General features: G+C 44.0%; 1 protein-coding gene and 1 pseudogene across 2 annotated transcripts in view; one reads left to right on the forward strand and one right to left on the reverse strand.

Annotated features, from left to right (window-relative positions):
* Positions 1 to 21683, forward strand: part of gmps (guanine monophosphate synthase) — a 71508-nt gene that overhangs the window by 5428 nt on the left and 44397 nt on the right. The window contains exon 1 of one of the 2 annotated variants that reach the window (XM_070883532.1): positions 17371 to 17505. The exons of the other annotated variant lie outside the window; for it this stretch is intronic. Coding sequence (XP_070739633.1) covers positions 17479 to 17505 — 27 coding nt within the window. The 5' untranslated portion in view covers positions 17371 to 17478. Of the gene's footprint in view, positions 1 to 17370; positions 17506 to 21683 lie in introns of those variants that run through there. 2 annotated transcript variants of the gene reach the window in all.
* On the reverse strand, positions 16090 to 16327 carry LOC139266444 (U2 spliceosomal RNA; annotated as a pseudogene).

A 21683-nucleotide genomic window follows, 5' to 3' on the forward strand; every position in this document is an offset into this window, starting at 1 on the left:
ATCCTTGAATCTTATTCATTTGAATACCTTCATCATATCCCCCTTAAGTCTTTTCCCTAATGAAGAGTCCCAGTTCTGTGAGACTGTCCTCATATGTTTTATTTCCTGGCCCCAACCATTCTAGTAGCTCTTATCTGCACCTTTTTCAACTCACCAACATCCTTCTGCAGTGAGGGTTCCAAGTACATCCTACAATCCTTTTGCTTTGTAAATATGGAACTGAAGAATTCGTCCAGTTCTTCAGCTATGACCACAATTCAACATCCCTTTCAGAAGCCAATGGTCCTAAACTGTTGCATGTTTTACTTTTCATTCTAAACTTTACAGCAATACCAAGGAGTGGAAGATTGCAGCTTTAAACTTTTTTGTTTCTTTAAGGTGAAGAAGGTTTTTGTTGAACAACCTTTTCACATTTGGCATTCATTGTTTACCAGTTGTGGAACAATGTCCCTTAACACAAAACTTCAAAAGAGCTCTCATTTTCTTTACAATAATAACTCCTCAAACTCCACAGTACATACCAGAAGGAGGGGATGGCTAACATGGAACAGAAGATGGTAGCATAACCTCCCATCTCGCATGCCGTGGCATGAGTGGTACAACTTTCCTCCCTTAGCCTTTACACCAAGTGACTCCTTATCCTCAGTGACTTCAACCCAACCTAAGGTCCCTCCTCTTCTCTGACTTATCTTCCCCTTTATTCACTCAGTCACATTATTTACCTACATTTCATGACCTGTACCCACAGCCAGGCCTTGGCCTCATTATATTTCATGCCCTCTGTATTTGATGTTTTGATCATCGATAAGGCTATGTCTAACTATGTCCTTATTTTTCACCCACTATGCTTGCCAGTTGGCCATTAACAATAAAAATTCCCACCAACTCTCTCATGAATCCTCTCATTTTCGACTCCCTCTTCTTTGGTTTTCCACCAGCCATGATAGCTCTGCTGTTGTCAAACTACTAAATCATTCTGTTACCTTGATCTTTTATGCCATATTCCCAGCAAAGCAATCATTCTCTCGCACACCTTTTGCTCCCCCGACTTCATTCCCTTAAATCAGAAGGGCACAAATTTGAGCGTACCTGGCACCCATCAGTTCTAACTTTGCCATGCTTCACTTTCTAAAACATCCTATTATTTCAAAATCATGCTTGAGCTCAAGGACAATTCTAGGCTTTTGTTCTTCATGACTCATCATCATAGGCAGTCCCTCAAAACAAGGATGATTTGCTTCCATGCCAAAAAGGGATGAGTTCACAGGTGTTTCAATGAAGGACCTAATATTCCAGGTCCCAAACTACATCTTGAAGGGTGGAAGATGCCTGAGTGTGGATTTTTTTAATGTGTGGTGGCTGTTGCACACCAGCCACCATGCAGGCTTGACAGAGCTAGGACTTGGTCCAGTGGCAAGGATTATCCAAGTCTCATGACTAACGCCTCCTTAAATCCCCTTCCACTACTAGAATCATAGAATCATGCAGCACAGAAGAAAGCCATTCAGCCCATCATGCCTTTGAAAGAGCTGTCCAATTGATCCCACTCCCCTGCTCTTTCCCCATAGCCCAACACATTTTTCCTTTTATAAGTATATATCCACTGCTCTTTTGAAAGTTACTAATGAATCTGCTTCCATCACCATTCCAGGCAATTATAGAGTAATAATGTTGAAAGAAATTAAAAACAAAGAATACTTTACAAAAAAAGACGACAACATATATAAAATGATTAGCTGCAGAGCATCATGTCCTTTAACTTTTACTGGTGTGTAAGAGCATTTTTTACTCCTCTACCTTTGCTTTCAATTCCAAAAGTGAGGAGCTCTGGTATTTTATGTCTCTAAGATTACATCCACTCTGATGGTACCCTCGCTTCCTCTCTCCCTCCATCCCTGACCTCCCAGTCTCCCTACCATTTCCGCCCCTACATCTTGGCACTTTACAGTATCTCCATCTCCAGCTTGCCTTCTCTAAGCTAAGCTTTTGCTGCTCCCTAGATTCTCTCCCTACCAACTTCTGATCACCCAACTACCACTCCGAGCCTCTATGCTAGCTGGCATAATTGTTCCCTTATGCATAACATCTCTCTCCCCTTCAAAACCACTATTAACACCCTGTTACTCAAAATACCCACTCAGCCCATTTATCTTATCTATCCAGTTATCTTTATGTACTTTTTCCTCGCTGCAATCTGCTCAATACAGAAAGCCGAGAGGAGTATAGAAAGTTCAGGGGTGAAATTAAAAAGGAAATTAGGAAAGCAAAGAGAAAGTATGAAAAAATATTGGCAAGTAAAATCAAGGAAAACCCAAATATGTTTTATAAATACATAGAGCACGAAGATAACTGAGGAAAGAGTAGGGCCAATTAGAGACCAAAAGGGTAACCTGCGTGTGGAGGCGGAAGATGCGCGTATGATTCATAATGAATAATTTGCATCTGTGCTCACAAGAGAGAGGGACGATGCAGACATTGCAGTTATGGGGGAATAGTGAGAAATATTAGATGGGATAAACAGTGAGGGAGGAAGAATTAGGGTGTTTAGCATCTTTGAAAGTAGATAAATCGCCAAGCCCAGATGAAATATATCTCAGGCTGTTAAGAGAAGTAAGAGAGGAAATAGCAGAGGCTTGAACCATCATTTTCCAATCCTCTCTGGCTACAGGCATGGTGTTGGAGGACTGCTAACGTTGTACTGTTGTTTAAAAAGGAAGAAAGGGATACACTGAGTAATTACAGGCCAGTCAGCTTAACCTCAACGGTAGACAAATTATTGGAAACATTTTGAGAGACAGTATTAATCGTCATTTAAAAAGGCACGGATTAACCAAGGACAGTCAGCATGGATTTGTTACGGGAAGATGTAATCAAGTTAGCCAGACCAGAGGTGAGAGGTAATGCATTTGGGGAGGGCAACAAGGCAAGGGAATACACAATGGGCTGGATTTTCTCCAACTTTGCGATATGACCCTCCACAGCGAAAATCCGGTCTGACTAAGTTGATTACATTTTTTGATGAGGGTAGCGAATTTGATGTATTCTACATGGATTTTAGCAAGGACTTTGACAAGGTCCCACATGGCAGGTTGGTCAGAAAAGTAAAAGCCCATGGGATCTATGGGAAAATAGCAAGTTGGATCCAAAATTGGTTCAGTGGCAGAATGCAAAGGGTAATGGTTGATGGGCGTTTGTGTGACTGGAAGACTGTTTCCAGTAGGGTTCCTTGGGGTTAGTACTAGGTCCCTTGCTTTTTGTGGTATATATCAATGATTTAGACATCAATGTAGGGGGCATGATTAAGAAGTTTGCAGATGATACAAAAATTGGCCGTGTGGTTGATAGTGAGGAAGATAGCAGGAAGACTGCAGGAAGAGATATCAATGGACTGGTCAGGTGGGCAAAAAAGTGGCAAATGGAATTCAATCTGGAGAGGTGAGAGGTAATGCATTTGGGGAGGACTAACAAGGCAAGGGAATACACAATGGGCTGGATTTTCGCCAACTTTGTGACCAGGTTTTCACTGCGATATGACCCTCCGCGGCGAAAATCCGGTCAGCGGGATCCTCGGGCACCTCTTTGCGGCAGCGCTTCCACGTACCGCCGGAGAGAGGTGCGTGGATGTGCAATGATGCAGATTGTGTTTGCGTTGTGCTCACGGCACTCTCCTGACCCTTACGCCACGCCCAGAATACCGACAGAGTCAAACCTGTCTGGGCTGCGCTGCCAGCAGCGGTAAGTATAAAGACCCGCAAAACGGTAAGTTAAATTGGGCTCAAATTTCCCCAGTGATTTGCATTGTTTTTTTGGAGCAGGCTGCTTTTTTTTTGGCCTGTTTTTTAAAAAAAAAACACAGTTTCCCCAATCAATTTGCACCAGTGTAACTCAGTTAAGATTTTTTTTAGGTACGTTTATTTTCAGCCAAAGGGGGCGTAACCTGCCACCCGTGCCAATTCTGGCCATTAAGGGAAGTTTGGCCAGCTGAGAGTTATTCCAGTTCTTCTTAGGCCAGCGTATGTGGCCTCTGCAGAAAAATCTTCCGGAAAGTTAATGAAATTGGCGCAGGTAAGTGCAGCAGGAGAGGTAAGAGAGAGGGTGGGGGAGAGAAATGGGAGGAAGAGAGAGAAATTAGAGGGAGAGAGAGAGAGATTGGGAGGGGGGGGGAAGAGAAAGAGAGAGAGAGAGAGAGAGAGAGAGAGAGAGAGAGAGATGGAGGGTGGAATGAGATGGAGGGGGAAGAGAGAAAGAGGGAGATGGGGGGGGGAGAGAGTGGGGGGGGGGAAGCCTTTCAGGTATAGTTAGGTGCGGGAACTGGGAGGGAGGAGGCCATTTGGCCTGGGATAGGGGCAGGGGAGCAGACCAGGAGGCCACTCGACTAGGGGTGGGGGGAGCGGACTGGGAGGCCCTTCGGCCTGGGATGGGGCGGGGATCGGCACCGGCCTTGGGGGAGTGGTGGAGGGGGAACTTTAATAATTGGACGTATGTTGCTGCAATGTATTTTAATGTGTTTTTAAGTTGCTGCAGTGTATTTTAACGTGTTTTTAAGTTGCTGCAATGTATTTTAATGTGTTGCTAGCTGGCTCTTTGCAGTCTCAGCCCGCATTGTGTCCCTGGTTATCGGGGCAACCTGATTTTTTTTGCCGCAGATCAAGGCTCCCCCCCAAAACTAAAGGACCGGTTAGGCTGTGCCAAAATGAAGAAATCAAATGGGGAAACTTAGAACATTTTTTTTAGTGTACTTGGGGGCCCCCAAAAAATGGGCGTAACTCTTCATGTACAGCAAAAAAAAAGCTTTGGGGAAAATTGAGCCCAAAGTTTTTATTAATTATTTTTCATCAATTTAGTAGCTAAGGGTTTTTTTGAATGTTTTTTTCACCCTCCCAAGGCCTCTCGCAGCGCTACCGGCCCTGGACTAAAGTTGCCGAAACTCGCGGTTTACGCCACGAACCCTCGTGCAATGCCGACTTTACCGATGCGATTATAAAGGTCAAAAGTTAGACCTAAAAATGGTAGCGCAGCAAAAATGGTAATTCTGCGTAAAACTACCGTTTTCGCCGCAAACTGAAAATCTAGCCCAATAAATGGTAGGATACTGAGAAGTGTATAGGAACAGAGGGACATTGGAGTGTGTGTCAAGGACAGGTAGTTAAGATGGTTAAGAAGGCATACGGGATCCTATCCTTTATTAGTTGAGGCATAAAATATAAGAGAAGGGAGGTTATGCTAGAATTGCATAAAACATGAGTTAGGTCACAGCTAGAGTACTGTGTACAGTTCTGGTCACCTTACAGGAAAGATGTGATTGCACGAGAGAGGGCACAGAGGAGATTTATGAGGATGTTGCCAGGACTGGAGAAATTTAGCTGTGAGGAAAGATTGGATAGGTTGGGTTTGTTTAATCTTTGGAATAGAGGAGGCTGAGGGGAGATGTAATTGAGGTGTATAAAATTATGAGGGCCTAGATAGAGTGGATAGGAACGACCTATTTCCCTTAGCAGAGAGGTCAATAACCAAGGAGCATAGATTTAAAGTAATTGGTAGAAGGATTAGAGGGGAGTTGAGGAGAACATTTTTCACCCAGAGGGTGGTGGGGGTCTGGAGCGCAATGCCTGAAAGGGTGGTAGAGGCAGAAACCCTCATCACATTTAAAAAGTACTTGGATATGCACTTGAAGTGCCGTAACCTGCAAGACTATGGACCAAGAGCTGGAAAATGAGATCAGACTGAATAGCTCTTTTTCTGCCGGCATGGACACGCTGGGCCGAATGGCCTCCTTCTGTGCTGTAGATTTCTATTGTTCTATAATTCTATTTTGTCACCTCCCAACTCCATGCCCATTTCTTAAAAAGCCTCCTTTTCAAATCCCTCCAACCTGGCTTTGCGCATATTGCAGCACTAAAAATTTTCTAGCAAAAATCGTGAGTGTCATCCTCTGTGACCCTGACTGTGCTGTGCTATCCCTCCTTGATCTTTCTGCGGCAATTGACATGGTTAGTCATTCTGTCCTCTGTAATTGCTTCTCGTCTGTTATCCAGTTCCATGTGTGATTCCAGTCCTACCTATCCAGATGTGCTGTCAGTATATCTCTGGCATGGCTTGTCTTTCTCTCCCACACTGTCACTACAGGAGTCCCCCAAGGATCTATCCTTGGCCCCCCCTCTTTTTCCTCATCTATATACTATCCCATTTGCAAACATGGGGTCAGCATCCATATGTATGCTGCCAATATCAAATTCTACCTTTTTACCATTTAGAACCACTTCTGCGCTGTCTTGGAGTGAGCTACAAATTTCTCCAGCTGAACATCAGGAAACTAAAGCTATGGGCCCGGATTTTGTGAAGTGACGGCGTTTCCCTCTGACCTCGAAGAAAGCTGTCCACATGGATTAATGATGGCAAACAGTGACCATTTCACCGTCATTACAATCGCAAATTCTGTGGCATTGTTTTCAGTGCCCATCACAAACTCTGCTCAAATCATTCCATTACCTCAATTGTTCCTACCCTTTGATCTTCAGACTGTGGCCTGAAACACCAACATTTTTCCTTTTTTTTTTACAGATGCTAGATGACTTGCTGAGTGTTTCCAGCATTTACTGATTTTGTTCCATTGGCTTGCTGTTCTATTTCTCTTATTACTACACTGTAACATGCCGTGGGATATTTTGCATGTTAATGGCAATATATAAATTCAAATTGTTGTAATTTTCCCCCTTCCATTCTGCAATTTTTTGTTCTATTTTCTACCTTTGCTCCACTTACTTTTATTCACCATGAACTTTTTGCACTCCCAATTAGTCAAGGTATTACAGTCTCATGGTTAAATGCAACTGCATTTCAGCCACCTGACCATCAGGAAGTTAACTATTCAGTAGCTCCTTGGGAAACTGCCCCATTGTGTATAATTGTGTATACACACACATAGAAGTTACAACACAGAAACAAGCTATTTGGCCCAATCAGTCTGTGTCAGTGTTTACCCTCCACGAAAATAAATCGTTCAATTCACATATACTCACCCTCTTCGCATATCCTTTCAACCCATTTTCCTTCATCCACATCTCCAATCTAATCTTGAATATCAACATAGTTTCTGTCTCAACCAGTAACCTTGGAGGTTAATTCCACAGTCTCCCAACTCTGTGTGAAGAAGTTTCTACTGCTCTTTGATCTAAATATCCTACATTTAATCTTGTATCTATGCCCCTCATTCTTGGCCCATCAGCTACTGGAAACAGGCTGCTTCGACTTATCCTGCCTGTCCTGTCCCATCCTTTCATAATTTAATTTTTTTTGTAACACGCCGTAATCTGTGTTCTAACAAAAATAGACCCAATTTTTTCAAGTCTTTCTTCGTATTTGTATTTTCTCATGCCAGGCAGCAGCCTAGTGAATATGTATTGTACTCCTTTACAGCTCCCGCCAGATATGCTTTGCACCAGTGATCCTAGATAGTCAGAACTGCACCATAGAATAATAGAATCATAGACATTTACAGCACGGAAGGAGGCCATTTCGGCCCATCGTATCCGCATCAGCCGACAAAGCTATCCAGCCTAATCCCACTTTCCAGCTCTTGGTCTGTAGCCTTGTAGGTTAAGGCACTTCAAGTGCACATCCAAGTACTTTTTAAATGTGATGAGGGTTTCTGCCTCCAGTACCCTTTCAGGCAGTGAGTTCCAGACCCCCATCACCCTCTGGGTGAAACAATTTCCCCTCAACTCCCCTCTAAACCTCCTACCAATTACTTTAAATCTATGCCTCCTGGTTGTTGACCCCTCTACTAAGGGAAATAGGTCCTTCCTATCCACTCTTAGGCCTCATAGTTTTATACAGCTCAATAAGGTCTCCCCTCAGCCTCCTCTGTTCCAAAGAAAACAAACCCAGCCTATCCAATCTTTCCTCATAGTTAAAATTCTCCAATCCAGGCAACATGCTCGTAAATCTCCTCTGTACAAGAGAGGGTACAATCACATCTTTCCTGTAATGCGTTGACCAGAACTGCACACAGTACTCTAGTTACGGCCTAACTATTGTTTTATACAGTTCAAGCATAACCTCCCTGCTCTTGTATTCTGTGCCTTGACTAACAAAGGCAAGTACGCCGTATGCCTTCCTAACCACCTTATCTACCTGGCCTGCTACCTTCAAGGATCTGTGGCATGCACTCCAAGATCCCTTTGTTCCTCTGCACTTCTCAGTATCCTACCTTTTAATGTGTATTCCCTTGCCTTGTTAACCCTCCCCAAATGCATTACCTCACATTTCTCCGTATTGAATTCCATTTGTCACTGTTCTGTCCGTCTGACCAGTTCATTGATATCTTTCTGCAGTCTACAGCTTGCTTCATCATTATCAATCACACAGCCAATTTTTGTATCATCTGCAAACTTTTTAATCATACCCCGTATATTCGAGTCTAAATCATTGATATATACCACAAAAAGCAAGGTGCCTAGTACTGAGCCCTGCGGAACCCCACTGGAAACAGCCTTCCAGACACACACATACCCATCAACCATTGCACTTGGCTTCCTGCCTCTGAGCCAATTTTTGATTTAATTTGCCACTTTGCATTAGATCCCAAGGGCATTTACTTTCGTGGGAATAATGGAGGCATGTGAAAAAGGAACGGCAGTAATCATGGGGGATTTTAACCTACATATCGATTGGTCAAATCAAATTGCACGGGGTAGCCTGGAAGAGGAATTCATAGAATGCATACGGGATTGTTTCTTAGAACAGTATGTTACAGAACCTACAAGGAGCAAGCTATCTTAGATCTGCTCCTGTGTAATGAGTCAGGAATAATAAACGATCTCCTGGTAAAAGATCCTCTCGGAATGAATGATCACAGTATGGTTGAATTTGTAATACAGATTGAGGGTGAGGAAGTAGTGTCTCAAACGAGCGTACTATGCTTAAACAAAGGGGACTACAGTGGGATGAGGGCAGAGTTGGCTAAAGTAGATTGGGAACACAGACTAAACGGTGCCACAATTGAGAAACAGTGGAGGACTTTTAAGGAGCTCTTTCATAGTGCTCAACAAAAATATATTCCAGTGAAAAAGAAGGGTGGTAAGAGAAGGGATAACCAGCCGTGAATAACCAAGGAAATAAAGGAGAGTATCAAATTAAAAACCAAGATCACTTATTCCGAGAGGATCTTTTACTAGGTGATCGTTTATTATTCCTGACTCATTACACAGGAGCAGATCTAAGATAGCTTGCTCCCTTGTAGGTTCTGTAACATAATAAGGTGGCCAAGGTTAGTGGGAAACTAGAAGATTGGGAACATTTTAAATGACACCAAAGAATGACTAAGAAAGCAATAAAGAAAGGAAAGATAGATAACGAAAGTAAACTTGCGCAAAACATAAAAACAGATAGTAAAAGCTTTTACCGATATATAAAACGGAAGAGAGTGACTAAAGTAAATGTTGGTCCCTTAGAAGATGAGAAGGGGGATTTAATAATGGGAAATGTGGAAATGGCTGAGACCTTAAATAATTATTTTGCTTCGGTCTTCACAGTGGAAGACACAAAAACCATGCCAAAAATTACTGGCCACGGGAATGTGGGAAGGGAGGACCTTGAGACAATCACTATCACTAGCGGGGTAGTGCTGGACAGGCTAATGGGACTCAAGTTGGACAAGTCCCCTGGTCCTGATGAAATGCATCCCAGGGTATTAAAAGAGATGGCGGAAGTTATAGCAGATGCATTCGTTCTAACCTACCAAAATTCTCTGGACTCTGGGGAGGTACCAGCGGATTGGAAAGCAGCTAATGAAACGCCTCTGTTTAAAAAAAAAAAAAAGGGGGCAGACAAAAGGCAGGTAACTATAGGCCGGTTAGTTTAACATCTGTAGTGGGGGAAAATGCTTGAAGCTATCATTAAGGAAGAAATAGCGGGACATCTAGATAGGAATAGTGCAATCAAGCAGACGCAACATGGATTCATGAAGGGGAAATCATGTTTAACTAATTTACTGGAATTCTTTGAGGATATAACGAGCATGGTGGATAGAGGTGTACCGGTGGATGTGGTGTATTTAGATTTCCAAAAGGCATTCGATAAGGTGCCACACAAAAGGTTACTGCAGAAGATAAAGGTACGCGGAGTCAGAGGAAATGTATTAGCATGGATAGAGAATTGGCTAACTAACAGAAAGCAGAGAGTCAGCATAAATGGGTCCTTTTCGGGTTGGAAATCGGTGGTTAGTGGTGTGCCACAGGGATCGGTGCTGGGACTACAACTATTTACAATATACATAGATGACCTGGAAGAGGGGACAGAGTGTAGTGTAACAAAATTTGCAGATGACACAAAGATTAGTGGGAAAGCGGGTTGTGTAGAGGACACCGAGAGGCTGCAAAGAGATTTGGATAGGTTAAGCGAATGGGCGAAGGTTTGGCAGATGGAATACAATGTCGGAAAATGTGAGGTCGTCCACCTTGGAAACAAAAACAGTAAGAGGGAATATTATTTGAATGGGGAGAAATTACAACATGCTGCGGTGCAGTGGGACCTGGGGGTCCTTGTGCATGAATCCCAAAAAGTTAGTTTGCAGGTGCAGCAGGTAATCAGGAAGGCGAATGGAATGTTGGCCTTCATTGCGAGAGGGATGGAGTACAAAAGCAGGGAGGTCCTGCTGCAACTATACAGGGTATTGGTGAGGCCGCACCTGGAGTACTGCGTGCAGTTTTGGTCACCTTACTTAAGGAAGGATATACTAGCCTTGGAGGGGGTACAGAGATGATTCACTAGGCTGATTCTGGAGATGAGGGGGTTACCTTATGATGATAGATTGAGTAGACTGGGTCTTTACTCGTTGGAGTTCAGAAGGATGAGGGGTGATCTTATAGAAACATTTAAAATAATGAAAGGGATAGACAAGATAGAGGCAGAGAGGTTGTTTCCACTGTTCGGGGAGACTAGAACTAGGGGGCACAGCCTCAAAATATGGGGGAGCCAATTTAAAACTGAGTTGAGAAGGAATTTCTTCTCCCAGAGGGTTGTGAATCTGTGGAATTCTCTGCCCAGGGAAGCAGTTGAGGCTAGCTCATTGAATGTATTCAAATCACAGATAGATAGATTTTTAACCAATAAGGGAATTAAAGGTTATGGGGAGCGGGCGGGTAAGTGGAGCTGAGTCCACGGCCAGATCAGCCATGATCTTTTTGAATGGCGGAGCAGGCTCGAGGGGCTAGATGGCCTACTCCTGTTCCTAATTCTTATGTTCTTATGACCAGTTTGCCATGTGGGACATTATCAAAAGCCTTGCTAAAATCCATGTACACTAAATTCACTACCCTCACCGAACCCCCCTTGTTACCTCCTCAAAAAATTCAATGAAGTTAGTCAGACATGACCTTCCCTTAACAAATCCTTGCTGACTGTCCTTGATTAATCTGTGTCTTTCTAAATGAAGGTTAATCCTGACCCTCAGAATTTTTTCCAATAATTTGCCCACTACCGGGGTTAGGCTGACTGGCCTGTAATTACTTGGTCTGTACCCTTCTCACTTTTTAAACAAAGGTACAATGTTAAACAGTCCTCCGGCACCACACCTGCAGCCAGAGAGGATTGGAAAATGATGGTCAGGGCCTCTGCTATTTCCTCTTTTGCTTCTAACAGCCTGGGATACATTTCATCTGGGCCCGGGGATTTATCCATTCTTAAAGCTGCTAACCAATAAGGGAATTAAGGGTTATGGGGAGCGGACGGGTAAGTGGAGCTGAGTCCACGGCCAGATCAGCCATGATCTTGTTGAATGGCGGAGCAGGCTCGAGGGGCTAGATGGCCTACTCCTGTTCCTAATTCTTATGTTCCAAACCTCTTAATACTTCCTCTCTCACTATGTTTATTTCATCTAATATTTCACATTCTTCCCTGATTGCAATATCTGCATTGCCCCTCTTTTTTCTGAAAACAGATGCAAAATATTAATTGAGAACGATACCCACGTCTTCCGCCTCCACACACACATTACCTCTATGGTCTCTAATAAGCCCTATTCTTTCTTTAGTTATCCTCTTGCTCTTAATATATTTATAAAACATCTTTGGGTTTTTCTTGATTTTACGTGCCAAAATTTTTTCCTGCTCTCTCATTGCTTTCCTAATTTCCTTTTTAATTTCACCCCTGCACTTTCTATACTACACCAATGAATAATAAAATGAGCTACTAATGAGAACACAATTATTTCTTAATTTAACAGTAACCTATGATTCTTGCGATTGCACCAAACACACTGAGCCCCACCAGCACCATTCTGCAATGGCTTAAGTGGTTGAGGTGATCACAGTGGCATTAATTCAGAAAACTCAATTTGCTGCAGTGGGGCATCAAATGGCGTGCACAGAGTTCGATTTTTTTCCTCGCCCTTCAGCACAATTATTTTTGCGCTGTGACTTGCTGGAAATGTGAATTGATACGGGCACGGGCAGGTCAACAGGACATCTGGGAATTTCGTGAACAATGGGACCAGTAGTCTTTATCTTTAACCAATTCAATTTAAGGATTGAGAAAGATTGCAAAGTGCAGTACAGAGGGACCTGGGGGTCCTTGTCCATGAAACACAAAGTTAGTATGCAGGTACAGCAAGAAATCAGGAAGGCAAATGGAATGTTGGCCTTTATTGCAAGGGGGATAGAGTATAAAAGCAGAGAAGTCCTGCTACAACTGTACAGGGCACCACACCAAGAGTACTACGTACAGTTTTGATCTCCATATTTAAGGAAGGATATACTTGCATTGGAGGCTGTTCAGAGAAGATTCACTAGGTTGATTCTGGAGTTGAGGGGGTTGACTTATGAAGATAAGTTGAGTAGTTTGGGCGTATACTCATTGGAGTTCAGAAGAATGAGAGGTGATCTTATCGAAACATACAAGATAATGAGGGGACTCGACTAGGTGGATGCAAAGGGGATATTTCCACTCATCGGGGAAATTAAAATTAAGGGGCATAGTCTCAGAATAAGAGGCCGCCCATTTAAAACTGAGATGAGGAGGAATTTCTTCTGAGTTGTAAATCTGTGGAATTCTCTGTCCCAGAGAGGTGTGGAGGCTGGGTCATTGAATATATTTAAGGCGGAGATAGACAGATTTTTGGATGATAAGGTAATAAAGGGTTATAGTGAGCGGGCAGGAAAGTGGAATTAAGTCCACGATCAGATCAGCCATGTAAGGGGTGGTCCTGGGGGTCAGGTTCACCTCTGACCTACCTGAGCGGTTTGAATCGCTCCCACTCCCTTGGGCTCTAGACTCTGGATTTATTTGTGGGATGTGATAAAGTGCAAAAGGCCACTGGTTTGGTGCAAAAGAACTTTGATTTTATTAAGGATAAGAAAATACAATGTCACACTTATAATTACACTAATAAAGAACAGTACATCACACATTCAAAGGGGTTGCAGTGAAAATTACACCTCCCACCTCCCAAATACCTAATACTGGCTAGGTTAGACTCCAGGGCAGACAGGGACTATGCTTACCAATCCTTTCTAGTCAGTTAGCGGTAGCTCGCGATTTCGGGGTTCGTTGGATTCTGTAGATTCTGCCTGCTGTACCCCAAAGGTCGGAGAGGACTTCTTACTGTGCAATCTTCAGTTGGGTTGAGTCCGCTGATGCGGTAGGGCGCGTTTTGGATTTGTGGGGTAAGTACCCATTTTCTTTCGTTAGAAGTAGGTTTCAAAGTCCTTTTAGGTAATGTTTTCACCTGTTAGTAGTCAGGCCTAAATTGTAGAGTGGAAACTTTCGATTCTTCAGTTTCTTCCTTGTGAAGTTTTGTTTCGAGGTTGGTCGATCATGGTGGTTTTAGTGATACCACGTTGGCTGTGGTCAGTTGCTGCCGCAATGGTGATGTTATTCCTTCCTTTTCGATTTCACGACGTCGAGATTGGAGAAGTTAGTTTACAACTGTCGCGTTGGTTTCTCTCCCTTCTTGATGGCATAGCCGTAGTATGACACTAGCACAAGCAGTGTCTTTTGAGGCAGTAGCATAAGCAGCAGCCTACCCTTTGTTAAAACAGGGGCTATATATACCGTAGGAGCTGTCCTAATCTTCGCGCCAAATCAAACCAAAATTCTTTGCTTAATTTTGGTGGGCTCGACATTTCTTTGTAATATTTTGACGGGCTAGTTAAAAGTTAATATGTCTCGGGTGGGTTGATCTTCTAAATCTGTTTCTTGATGGAAATATTAGCTTGGTAATCGCAATTTTCTTTGTGCTTGGTTTTTTGCATGCAGGTTGGAGTGGGCCTTTTGTTTTTATACATAGGCTGAAAATGGCTTTCCAGGTTCAGGTTGATGACTGGCCATCTCTGAGTTAATTGTTGCAATGTTAATGTCTCTTGTGGAGAAGGGTTTCCGAGTATCCATTTTCCAGACAATTTACTTTAGTCTCAATGCCCCAGACAGTTTCAATAATCAAACCTGGCTTCTTTAATTCTCTAGACCTGCCCACAGACTTAATTTGTCTTGTAGAATCCCAAATTCGATTAAAGTTCGTAATTTTTTCCAAGAGCATTTTAGGACTTCAAACTTTCTGGTAGATAGTTCCAAATTAAATTTCCTTTCCAATGAGTCCAAACACTGGGGGGGGGGGGGGGGGGGGGGGGGGGGGTTTCCATGAATTTTGCCCTTCTCTTACAGCCATAACCCTATTAAATGACGGAGCAGGCTCGAGAGGCAAATGGCCTAGTTCTGCTCCTATTTCTTATGTTCTTAAATGACAGAAGGAATAGGGTGAATTAAAGTCAAATTAGATACAGAAAGAGAAATAGAGAGGGAAAGAAAGATTGGATTAAGAGTGAGGGAATAAAAAGGAAAGGAAAAGTAAGAAAAACATTTTAAAATGTAAAATACCTCTAGATTTACTACCTCCAGCAATAAGACTCCGGTTTCAATTGTTCCCTTTCTGGGGTTGGGTAGCATTGCACAAACATAAATCTCGTCATTAAAAGGGTTCTTACATTGTGAAATGCCAGCCTTAACTTTCTGCGTCGTTTAATTCGCAGTTATGCTGCAAATGCAGCAATTTCTTCAAACTCATGGGGAGATTGACGTCGAGATCCTATTTACATGAAGCTAATGGCGGAGCGGCACAAATTGTCCAACAGTTTGAGGTGATTTGCAACTCAAGGCATATTTATTCCTTGCCACAAATTGCTGGGTTCGCTGTGAACTTGCCATTAGTTTCCCAGGAAATCCTGGGCCAATGTCGCCATTGATTCTAATGGAAGTTGGAGCTCTGATAATTAACTATTCAACTTTCCAGCAAAGGTCTCTGGAACAGTGCAAAAATCCCAATAAGTTATGGATGCGTTTATTTGTACTGCCAAAAATGGCCAACAAGCTCTACCCTTTGTTTCTGATTGATCTCCTTGGAGGATAAGCCACACCATGAAATTTCACAGGAATTTGTCACTGGAACCGCCCATCCCAAGGTCTCACTGACTTTGCAAATTGTAACTTGATCCACTTTGACTTCCTGAAGTGACAGAGGACAGAGTTCCCCAGAAGACAGCAAGGGCCAGCCAAAGTCCTGTACCCCAGTCCAAGTGCATGCCTCCCCCAACCAAAGTGCCTTACCCCAATCCAATTGCATGCTTCCCCCAGCCAAAGTCCCACACCCCAGTCCAAGTGCATGCCTCCCCCAGCCAAAGTTCCGTACCCCAGTCCAAGTGCATCCTCACACCGGCTGAGGAATGGAGAGAGTCGAAGCCTCGGGTCCTGTTTCTCGGCACCACGTGCATGGAATGATTTGGCCGGGAGAGGGGTGGAGCTGTCTGACAAAGAGTCATCATCATAGGCAGTCCCTTGGAATCGAGGCAGACTTGCTTCTACTCTAAAAATGAGTCCTTAGGACAAGAACCACAGTGCCTGTCACAGATGGGATAGATAGTCGTTGAGGGAAAGAGTGGATGGGACTGGTTTGCTCTTTCCGCTGCCTTTGATTGATTTCTGCATTTTTTTTTATTCATTGCCAATCTTTCCAATTCTTTGTCAGATCACAAACGCCAGAGGTCCCCTTGCACCTGTCAAGGATCACTCTGCGCCAATGCTCTTAGCCAAAAGGCGTAGAGCCCAAGCACCGTTCCTGGAAGTACTGCAATACCAGGTTCGTGCCATGGAGGTGGATGGGTCAAGCCCCCCACCCACCTCCGTGGAGGTGGATGGGTCAAGCCACCCCACCCACCTCCTATTTCCAAAAAGCATAGGAGAACCACCTTCCTGATCCAGGGAGAACCACTTTCTGGTCATGGTTACTCCCCTGTCAGGTCAGTTATGCATGATCTTAGCCAAAAGGCCGAGAAGGTGATTGATTTCTGCATTTTTTTTAATTTTTCGTTGCCAATCTTTCCAATTCTTTGTCAAATCACAAACGCCAGAGGTCACCTTGCACACATCAAGGATCACTCTGCGCCAATGCTCTTAGCCAAAAGGCCTAGAGCCACTGCACCGTTCCTGGAAGTACTGCAATACCAGGTTCGTGCCATGGAGGTGGATGGGTCAGGCCCCCCACACACCTCCGTGGAGGTGGATGGGTCAGGCCCCCCACACACCTCCGTGGAGGTGGATGGGTCAAAGCCACCCCATCCACCTCCTATTTCCAAAAAGCATAGGAGAACCACCTTCCTGATCTAGGGAGAACCACTTTGGGGTCATGGTTACTCTCCTGTCAGGTCAGTTACGCATGATCTTAGCCAAAAGGCCGAGCTCTCGGCGATGAGACTCGGTGCTCAGCGCTCTCCCGGATGCACTTCCTCCACTTAGGGCGGTCTTTGGCCAGGCACTCCCAGATGTCAGTGGGGATGTTGCACTTTATCAGGGAGGCTTTGAAGGTGTCCTTGTAATGTTTCCTCTGCCCACCTTTGGCTCGTTTGTAGTACAAATAGTTACTTGGATAAATTATGGCTTGGCATATGTAATGTCGTAAGTCACGCCATAATTTCCTGGAGTGTCTATCCTATAATAATGCAGGTTCAGTTATGGCACACATTCCGGCCAGTCTGCCGGTTGGGACTTTAATGACCACGGGACGTCCCAAAGCGCTTTACAGCCAATGAAGTATTTTTTGAAGTGTAGTCACTGTTATAATCAGACGGATCTGTACGTTAATTGACGTTCTGGTGATTTAATTATGGCAAAGCGCTCCTGTACTGTGATGCATGGTGTATATGAACAGATGGATTTAAAAAGAAACAAATTGTGAATTTACGCGGAGCAAATACCACCCACCCCAACCTCTTGAGTTGTCCCTTCACCAGAAGATCATCAACCTGCTCATTGGCCCCTCCTAGCGGCAGGGTGAGAAGCAGTGTTGGCCCGGAAGGGGAGGGGCGGGGCTCGCGCGGTGGTGTGTGGGCCGGTCTCGCATTGTCGGCGCGAAAGCGGCAGCTCGTGGCTGGGTAGGGAGCGAGAGCAGAGGAGTGTGCGGTTGGAGTTGTCACCGGTTCGGGAGCGGCATCGATGGCGCTGTGTAACGGCGATTCCAAGGTCAGTTCTGCCGGCTGCGGGGAGCGGATCGCACGTCGGTGTTGACCTAGCACGCTTTCACACGAAACCCGCAGTATCCACTGCGGGATATGGGGTGGTAGAAGTCTGGTGGGCCACCGAGCGAGCTGCCGTCTGGCCCAAGTGCTGGGAGCTCTCGGAGAACTCGAGGCTCCGGCCTGGAGATCCGGGCGCTCCGTTGTGATTACTTCGCTTTCTTTCTCCTGGATGGTGACCTGGGGCCGGGCTGAACACCGCGGTGTCGAGGCCGCAGGGGGAGGGTGCTAGTACCCGCCTGGTTTGTTTCATTCGGCAGTGACTTGTTATGTTGGAAAGTCGGCCTCCCCGGGCCCGCTGCTCGGAGGGAGGGAATGGGAAGAGCGGCCGAGAACTGCGAAAGTTGCACTCCCACTATTATGTGTTGTTTCACTCTGTAAAGTGGAGTCGCGCTTGGGCCTCTCTACATCTCCCTGCTCTATCAGAAATCGCGCAGGCAACGGATTCTTGCCTTATGTATGATCATTCGTATCAGAGGTTGCAAAATGGCCATTGCCCGTAGTAGCGTCCCTGAAGAACAATTGATCATTATCAAAATGGGTAAAATGAAAACAATAATTTTGTCATGGGGCAAGTTTTTGACAGGATATCGTTCTGTCCAAACAAAACAGTAAATATTTTAATGCATGAGCTCAACACGTGTAAGGTATTTAACAAAAAATAACCTATTTTGCCATTGCTGTTCTCGGGATCTGTAGGTTTTTTTGTCATGTGGACTATAGTTTCCTTTGTCCTGTACTTTGGTGTAGTGCAAATGTCCTACTTAAGGTGAATGTTGTTTCTTGTTATCCTACACTTGATCACTCAAGATTCAAGCAAGAAAAGTGGTGTAGAGAAGAGTCTTAAAGCTGAACCCTGGATCAGAGGATTGAGTTGTGAGGAAAATAGGAAAAGATGGGCTTTTCAGCCTTTGGAGGAGGAAAACTGGTGGAGGCATAAAAGGTGTAGAATGAGTACATGGATCCAAATTGCCAAGCAAATGTAGAATTGATATCAGTTAGTCCTTCACATGGTGATTGATGTGGAATAGCAGGAACAAGCAGCACTAACTATGGATTCATTTTTTAAAAAAGCATTTAAAAGGGAGCCTGTCGGTCATTTCCAAATGGATCAACTAGGTTAAGTCGCCTTTCACGTCTTTAATTAATGTTCAAAAAGCTAATTGTTCCATTTGCCAACACTCAAAACCTATAGCTTCTTGGATAACCCATCACAGAGCTCAACGTATGTATGTTTGGCAGTATGACATAACAACATAAGAAATCGGAGTAGGCCATTTGGCCCCTTGAGCCTGCTCCGCCATTCAATAAGATCATGGCTGATCTGATCATGGACTCAGCTCCATTTCCCTGTCTGCTTACCATAACGCTTTATTCCCTTATTGCTCAAATGTCTATCTCCACCTTAAATATATTCAATGATCCAGCCTCCACAGCTCTCTGGGGCAGCAAATTCCACAGATTGACAACCCTCTGAGAAGAAATTTCTCCTCATATCAGTTTTAAATGAGTGGCCCCTTATTCTGAGACTATACTCCCTAGTTTTAGTTTCCCCTCTGTGTGGAAATATCCTCTGCATCCACCTTGTCGAGCCCCCTCATTATCTTATGCGTTTTAATAAGATCGCCTCATCTGAACTCCAATGAGTATAGGCCCAACCTATCTTCATAAGTCAACCACCTTGCCACTGGAATCAACCCAGTGAACAGTCTCCAATGCAAGTATATCCTTAATTACAGAGACCAAAACTGTACGCAATACTCTAGGTGTGGTCTCACCAATACCCTGTACAGTTGTAGCAGGACATTTCTGCTTTTATACTCCACCCCCCCTTGCAATAAAGTCCAACATTCCATTTGCCTTCCTGATTTCTTGCTGTACCTGCATTCTAACTTGTTGTGTTTCATGCACACGGACCCCCAGGTCCCTCTGTAGTGCAGCACTTTGCAATTTTTCTCCATTTAAATGATCATTTGCTTTTCTATTTTTTTTCTGCCAAGTGGATAACACAGAAACATAGAAAATAGATGCAGGAGTAGGCCAGTCAGCCCTTCGAGTCTGCACCACCATTCAATAAGATCATGGCTGATCATTCATCTCAGTACCCCTTTCCTGCTTTCTCTCCATACCCCTTTAGCCGTAAGGGCCATATCTAACTCCCTCTTGAATACATCCAACGAACTGGCATCAACATCTCTATGCGGTAGAGAATTCCACAGGTTAACAACTTTCTTGAGTGAAGAAGTTTCTCCTCATCTCGGTGCTAAATGGCTTACCCCTTATTCTTAGACTGTGACCCTTGGTTCTGGACTTAGGCAACATTGGGAACATTCTTCCTGCATCTAACCTGTCCAGTCCTGTCAGAATTTTATATGTTTCTATGACATCTCTCATCCTTCTAAACTCCAGTGAATACAGGTCCAGTTGATCCAGTCTCTCATATGTCAGTCCTGCCATCCCGGGAACCTTCTCTGCACTCCCTCAACAGTAAGGACGTCCTTCCTCAGATTAGGAGACCAAAACTGAACACACTATTCCGGGTGAGGCCTCACCAAGGCCCTGTACAACTGCAGTAAGACCTCCCTGCTCCGATATTCAAATCCCCTAGCTATGAAAGCCAACATGCCATTTGCCGCCTTCACCGCCTGCTGTACCTGCATGCCAACTTTCAATGACTGATGTACCATGACACCCAGGTCTCATTGCACCTCCCCTTTTCCTAATCTGCCGCCATTCAGATAATCTGCCTTTGTGTCTTTGCCCCCAAAGTGGCTAACCTTACATTTATCCACACTATACTGCATCTGCCATGCATTTGCCCATTCACCTAACCTGTCCCAAGTCACCCTGCAGCCTCTTAGCATCCTCCTCAGTTAAGTGTCATCTGTAAACTTGGAGATATTGCACTCAATTCCTTCATCTAAATCATTGATGTATATTGTAAATAGCTGGGGTCCCAGTACTCAGCCCTGTGGCACCACACTAGTCACTGCCTGCCATCCTGAAAAGGACCTGTTTATCCCAACTCTCTACTTCATGTCTGCCAACCAATTCTCTATCCACGTCAATACATTACCCTCAATACCATGTGCTTTCATTTTGCACACCGATCTCTTGTGTGGGACCTTGTCAAAAGCCATTTGAAAGTCCAAATACACCACATCCACAGGTTCTCTCTTGTCCGCTCTACTAGTTACATCCTCAAAAAATTCTAGAAGATTTGTCAAGCATGATTTCTCTTTCATAAATCCATGCTGACTTGGACCGAAACTGTCACTGCTTTCAAAATGCGCTGCTATTTCATCTTTAATAATTGATTCCAACATATTCCCCACAACTGATGTCAGGCTAACCAGTCTATAATTCCCCGTTTTCTCTCTCCCTCCTTTTTTTTAAAAAGTGGTGTTACATTAGCTATCCTCCAGTCCATAGGAACTGATCAAGAGTCGATCAATTATTTGTGTCTTCCTTCGTGAAGACAGAACCAAAGTATTTGTTCAGTTTGTCTGCCATTTCTTTGTTCCCCATTATCAATTCATCTGATTCTGACTGCAAAGGACCTATGTTTGTCTTCACTAATCTTTTTCCCTTCACATATCTATAGAAGCTTTTGCAGTCAGTTTTTATGTTCCCAGCAAGCTTCCTCTCATACTCTATTTTCCCCTTCCTAATTAAACCCTTTGTCCTCTGCTGAATTCTAAATTTCTCCCAGTCCTCAGGTTTGCTGCTTTTTCTGGCCAATTTATATGCCTCTTCCTTGGATTTAACACTATCCTTAATTTCCCTTGTTAGCCATGGTTGAGCCACCTTCCCCGTTTTATTTTTACTCCAGACAGGGATGTACAATTGTTGAAGTTCATCCATGTGATCTTTAAATGTTTGCCATTGCCTATCTGCCATCAACCCTCTAAGTATCATTCGCCAGTCTATTCTAGCCAATTCACATCTCATACCATCAAAGTTACCTTTTCTTAAGTTCAGGACCCAAGTCTCTGAATTAACTGTGTCACTCTCCATCTTGATAAAGAATTCTACCATATTATGGTCACTCTTCCACAAGGGGTCTTGCACAACAAGATTGCTAATTAGTCCTTTCTCATTACACATCACCCAGTCTAGGATGGC

This window comes from Pristiophorus japonicus, chromosome 6, assembly GCF_044704955.1.
Source record: "Pristiophorus japonicus isolate sPriJap1 chromosome 6, sPriJap1.hap1, whole genome shotgun sequence".
In the NCBI taxonomy this organism is placed as follows: domain Eukaryota; kingdom Metazoa; phylum Chordata; class Chondrichthyes; family Pristiophoridae; genus Pristiophorus; species Pristiophorus japonicus.